The sequence below is a fragment of the Pyrus communis genome, chromosome 11 (genome assembly GCF_963583255.1).
Source record: "Pyrus communis chromosome 11, drPyrComm1.1, whole genome shotgun sequence".
Lineage (NCBI taxonomy): Eukaryota > Viridiplantae > Streptophyta > Magnoliopsida > Rosales > Rosaceae > Pyrus > Pyrus communis.
This window is the reverse complement of record NC_084813.1, coordinates 24,484,460-24,489,815: the sequence shown is the minus strand read 5'-3', so window position 1 is coordinate 24,489,815 and position 5,356 is coordinate 24,484,460. Positions and strand designations below refer to the sequence as shown.

The window sequence follows — 5,356 nt, the reverse complement described above, 5'->3', positions numbered from 1 at the left end:
AGAAAGATTATTAAGATGTTAGAGAAATAAGGAAGAAATGTAGAGAGAAAGAGAAATGTATTATTGTAATGTTTTTCTATATTACTCAATTACATTCACTACATTTGTTAGATACTAACTCTACAAGCTTGTTCACTAAGACTTGTTATAACTGCCTTAACCTCCTTATAACAACCCTACTAATCCATTGACACATGGCACACTATCTAACCATTCATTATATATTGTTAACAATCACATCTCACACATCATGGCTTCATCTTCTAGTGAGTACCTTCCATTACATTGATTGTAACCTAATGCATTCACAAGAATTAGGGTTAGTAATATTGCATGCATTTATTACAGTACGTAGTTCATATGCAATGTTGTTAATGATCTCTATATGCCTAAGTATACATACACACACACACACACACACACACACACACACACACACATCAAAAATGGCCTACAATACCAACTCCACTCTACCCCGGCCTTCTTTAACAAAATAGAATCATATAATCGGAATAGTACCGGTATCAGTGTAGTTAATAGTGGGCCGCTTGCCTGTATGTGTAAAATACAAGGCCAAGCAAGAAAAGCAAAGCTAAAACATTGACTCCAGTAGACATAAGTTGAATAGAGTGAAGAAAACAGTCAGCCCTTGAAGGCAAAGAGACTGAAATTATCAGTATAATTTCTTCCTTATTTCTTGTATTGCTACCCACACGCTAATTTTTACCTCTTACTCACATCTCTTAATTTTTGGCCGTCGGATCAAAAAAATCGAAGATGATCAAATGACAGAAATTAACAGACATGTGAGAAGTAAAAAGATGTGTGTGGATAACACCACCTTATTTCTTCCATTTTGCACCCTTATCAATGTGCGTTTATCTTAACAATGTAATAAGAATTTAGGTGGAATGGGTTCACGACTATCGTTTCCCCTAAATACAAGGTTATGAAGATAAAATATTACGCATGGTCTTGTATTAATGGTCTGAAATATCATAGTGACGATGAACCTGTTTCTTAAAAATTCTCTCTAAAAACACAAAGCAAGAGAAAGGATAAGAAGGTGAAATGTAAATGCAGCAAGGGTTATTGAAAGTAAGTATCAGTAATTAAGGGCATGTTTCGTATTGAATTTGAGTCCAATCTTTTTAATTCAAAAACAATTTTTGAGTTTCAATTGCATAATTTGCGTTTGGTTGGAGCATTTCCAAAAAATCAACTCAAAACTAACTCAAGAATTAGCTTGTAGCTTAAAAACACAAAACTTATGTTTTCACACTTTTTTTTCAATCAACATCATTGTTGGGGAAAAATGGGGCTGATTTAAACACAAAACACCACGGATTCAAACTCTTTTACGGCCGCTAGAGCTCTGATAACTTGGTTTGCTGCACGTTTTGCAAGTCCCATCTTTGAAGATTGGGCAACTGCAGGCATGGGGCTGATTGGGGAAGAATTTGAAGAGTTAAATTATTCGAAGTTGGGGAAAATTTTGATCTACTATTGTTGCTTGCTTGTAACTTAGAACATGCGTCCACCAACTGTTTGTGTTTATGCATGTGAGAAAGCTGTGTGGTGCGACTGAAAGGCAAAAATTGTTTTTAAGAATTCCCAAGTTCCATAACAAACAAGTTTTCGGATTGCAATGGTTGTACTTAAGAAATCACGTTTTTAAAAACCATCATAATCTTTTTTAAATTTTTAAATAGAACACCGAACAGCCCTAAATATTGGATGCTGTTACTAATTAATATTTCCTTATTGATCCGGCTGTGAAACAAACGTGACTTAAATACACAATTTTCATTGCCAAATAGTCTGGTTCATGATTGACCATACTAATTGGAAAGTACCAAGAAAGTGTGTGTGATGCTTAACTGAAACATGATGATGACATCCCAGATGGCGTCAATGTCACATTATGTCATAGAACTAATAATAATTTCCACACAAAAATAATTTAAATTTCGATTATGGTTAACTTAACTTAACCTCTTAAGCAAAGAAGATCATTTCCGGATCCATTTTGTGAGGATCTTAGAGATCTTTACATCTTAACCGTTCATCATGCATCGTGCGGTCAGTTTTCATCAAATACTATTTATGTTTAATTTCAAATAAAAAAATTAAATGATTTCTAACCGTATTATGAATGATGAATGGCTAAGATGTGATGACACCTAAAATCCTCATCGAATCGAAATCTATCTTAAGCAAGGAAACGAGGCCACGGCACGACTCCTCCACGCCCACGGTCCACACACAAACACCGACTATCTGCATTGAGACAAATCCACGGGTCAATTTTTGGACCGGATTGTTTGAATGTATCCACACAGAATAATCTATGCCAACGCACCCCAAAACGCCTTTTCAATTAAATATATTTTAAATTTTAACTTAAATCTCCTCAAAATTGTACAAATTCCGACATTTCTAGCAAGAGCACACAGAAGAAATCCAAGAACAAGCAAAAAGTTGCAACCTTTGAGCCCCCAAAACATGGTTCCGGCAACCATTTTTGCCCACCTCGGATCCACGATCGGCGGGTTAATGTTCGTGTGGGCGATATTCCAGCAGTACTTCCCCTACGAGCTTCGAAGGCATGTCGAAAAGTACTCGCAGAGAATGGTGGGATATGTGTATCCTTACATTCAGATCACTTTCAATGAGTTCACCGGGGAGCGGCTGATGCGCAGCGAGGCTTACTCCGCCATCGAGGACTACCTGAGCTCCAAGTCCTCCACGCAAGCGAAGCGCCTCAAGGGCGACTTCAAGAACAACCAGTCGCTTGTTCTGAGCATGGACGATCACGAGGAAGTGGATGACGAGTTCAAGGGAGTCAAAGTGTGGTGGGCGTCCGGGAAGTACATAGCTAAGCAGCAGACAATCTCGTACGCTCCGGTGAACGATGAGAGGAGGTACTACAAGCTCACTTTCCACAAATGGCAGAGGGACCAGATCATTGGACCCTACCTTAGCCATGTCCTGAAGGAGGGGAAGGCCATTAGGGTTAGAAACCGGCAGAGGAAGCTTTACACGAACAATGGGTCACACTGGAGCCATGTGGTGTTTGAGCACCCTGCAACATTTGAGACTCTGGCTATGGAGGCGGAGACGAAGCAGGATATTGTCGATGATCTGATGGCGTTCAGCAAGGCTGAGGAGTTTTATGCGCGGATTGGGCGGGCTTGGAAGAGGGGTTACCTTTTGTATGGCCCGCCGGGGACTGGGAAATCCACCATGATCGCCGCCATGGCCAATCTTTTGAAGTATGATCTTTATGACCTTGAGCTAACCGCGGTTAAGGACAACACCGAGCTGAGGAGGCTGCTGATTGAGACGTCAAGTAAGTCGATTATTGTGATTGAGGACATCGATTGTTCGCTTGATCTCACGGGGCAGAGGAAGCAGAGGAAGGAGAAAGGGGAGGAGGAGGGGGAAGGGAGGGATCCGAAGGAGAAGATGGGGAAGGAGGATAGGGAGGCGAAACCGAGCCAGGTTACTCTTTCCGGGCTGCTGAATTTCATTGACGGGCTGTGGTCAGCGTGCCGCGGAGAGAGGCTCATTGTGTTCACAACAAACTACGTGGAGAAGCTTGATGCTGCATTGATTAGGAAAGGAAGGATGGATAAGCACATTGAATTGTCATACTGTAACTCCGAATCGTTCAAGGTGCTGGCTAGGAACTACCTCAAGCTCGAATCACACCGTTTGTTTCCGGAAATTGGAGCGTTGCTTGGGGAAGTTAAGATGACTCCGGCTGATGTTGCAGAGCATTTGATGCCCAAGAAACTTTCCGGGGATGTCGAAATCTGCCTGCAGAGTCTGTTCCAAGCTCTCCAGAAGGAAAAGGAGAGTGGAGGATTGAAGGCTGAGGAAGAAGCGAAAGAGGAGAAATCGCCATCGGCTGCAGAAGAAGAACACGATCAGGATACAGAATCACCATCATCTAACAAAAAAATGAAGTGACTGCAAGCAAGAAAAAAAAAAAGGATTTTCGATTTGGGGGGCAAAAGGGCTTTGTATGTGTAGAGCATTTATGTATACTGCCAATGTGGTCCTAGATATATATCCAAAACACCTATAATTGTGTCGAGGTTTGAGCAAGGCAATTGTTGAGCATACAAGGCTCATGTTTACGGAAAATCTGTCTTGTAATTGGTTGTACATCCATTGTCCGAGAGACTTACAGCCAGACAAGGGATCTCTCTCTCGAACCAGGGATATACAATCGGGCATAGCTAAGATTCTAAGAATCCCTCCTGTCCACACGGAATTAACTAGCAGCGGCATTTCAACAAACATCTGGTGGACACTCGGTTATTAGAGAGAAAAGTGCAAATTTGCACCAGAACGCAATCCAAAAGAAGCACAATGCTTCGACACGAATGACAAGGAGCAACGCAAGATTCCAATAAAAAGAAATCGACTGAAGACGGTAACAATTTTGGGCTGAGTAGATGGAACTCACATGAAACTGAGTTGTTGATTTCTGTTCATATGCGTTAATTGTGCCTGGTGTCCATAATTGACTCTTCTGCCCGCCCTCTTACTTTCTTGTGTCCAGTTCACATGTAACGACCCGACATTTTTTTTTTGGGCTTACCACATGCCAGTTCACATGCCTAATTAATTTAGGCATTGGGATACAACCTTTTTTAAAAAAAAAGAAAAATTACTATTATTAAGAGAAGAAGAAAGAGTTCGAAACTATTACATTAATTTATGAGAGGAGAAGTTTGACAGTGGTGACGCATGGGTAGAAACCAACATCATTTCTACTAGGATATTGAATCACATGCATAATACAAGTCTTAAAAATGATAAGTTAAGGTAGTAAATTATCATGATCGATCAAATATTCTCACCACTTTAAAGTAAATATATTGTTTTATTCGAAAATAAATTTATTAAATCTTTGTATCAAAAAATAATTCTTAGAAAACATTAAGGAATTTAAAATCGCTACTAATTAATAAAGCACTCATTGTCAACTAAAACCCTATGAAATTACCAGTTTAACCTTCTAATTAAAAGAAAACATGAATAAGAAATATGGGTCAAAAATGAAATTTCACAAAACCAAATTTTACTGTTTTTTTTTTTCAAAGCCTCATCTACATATAATCCTAACATATCTCTAATTAAAATTAAAAATAAAAAATAAACTTCCTACTTCCACATTCTCTATCACTCTCTTCCTCTCTTCTTCTATTTCAAAAACAAAAATAAAAAAATTTCTCACACATTTTGTGTGTGTGCCCATATGCTAATAAAGATAAAATAAAGGCAACATATAAAAGGAGAAATAAGAAGAATAAATTACTTAAAACTAATAAACAAAACAATT

General features: G+C 39.0%; 1 protein-coding gene across 1 annotated transcript; it reads left to right on the top strand.

Annotated features, from left to right (window-relative positions):
- The first annotated feature begins 2,414 nt into the window (after positions 1–2,414).
- Positions 2,415–4,585, top strand: LOC137707593 (AAA-ATPase ASD, mitochondrial-like). The gene has a single exon (XM_068446496.1). It carries the CDS (start codon positions 2,506–2,508, stop codon positions 3,973–3,975), a length of 1,470 nt encoding a protein of 489 aa, XP_068302597.1. The 5' UTR covers positions 2,415–2,505; the 3' UTR covers positions 3,976–4,585.
- Positions 4,586–5,356: the final 771 nt, after the last annotated feature.

Bases quoted from the DNA above. Each gene is read 5' to 3' on its own strand.
- LOC137707593 (XM_068446496.1), top strand. From the start codon at position 2,506: ATGGTTCCGGCAACCATTTTTGCCCACCTCGGATCCACGATCGGCGGG.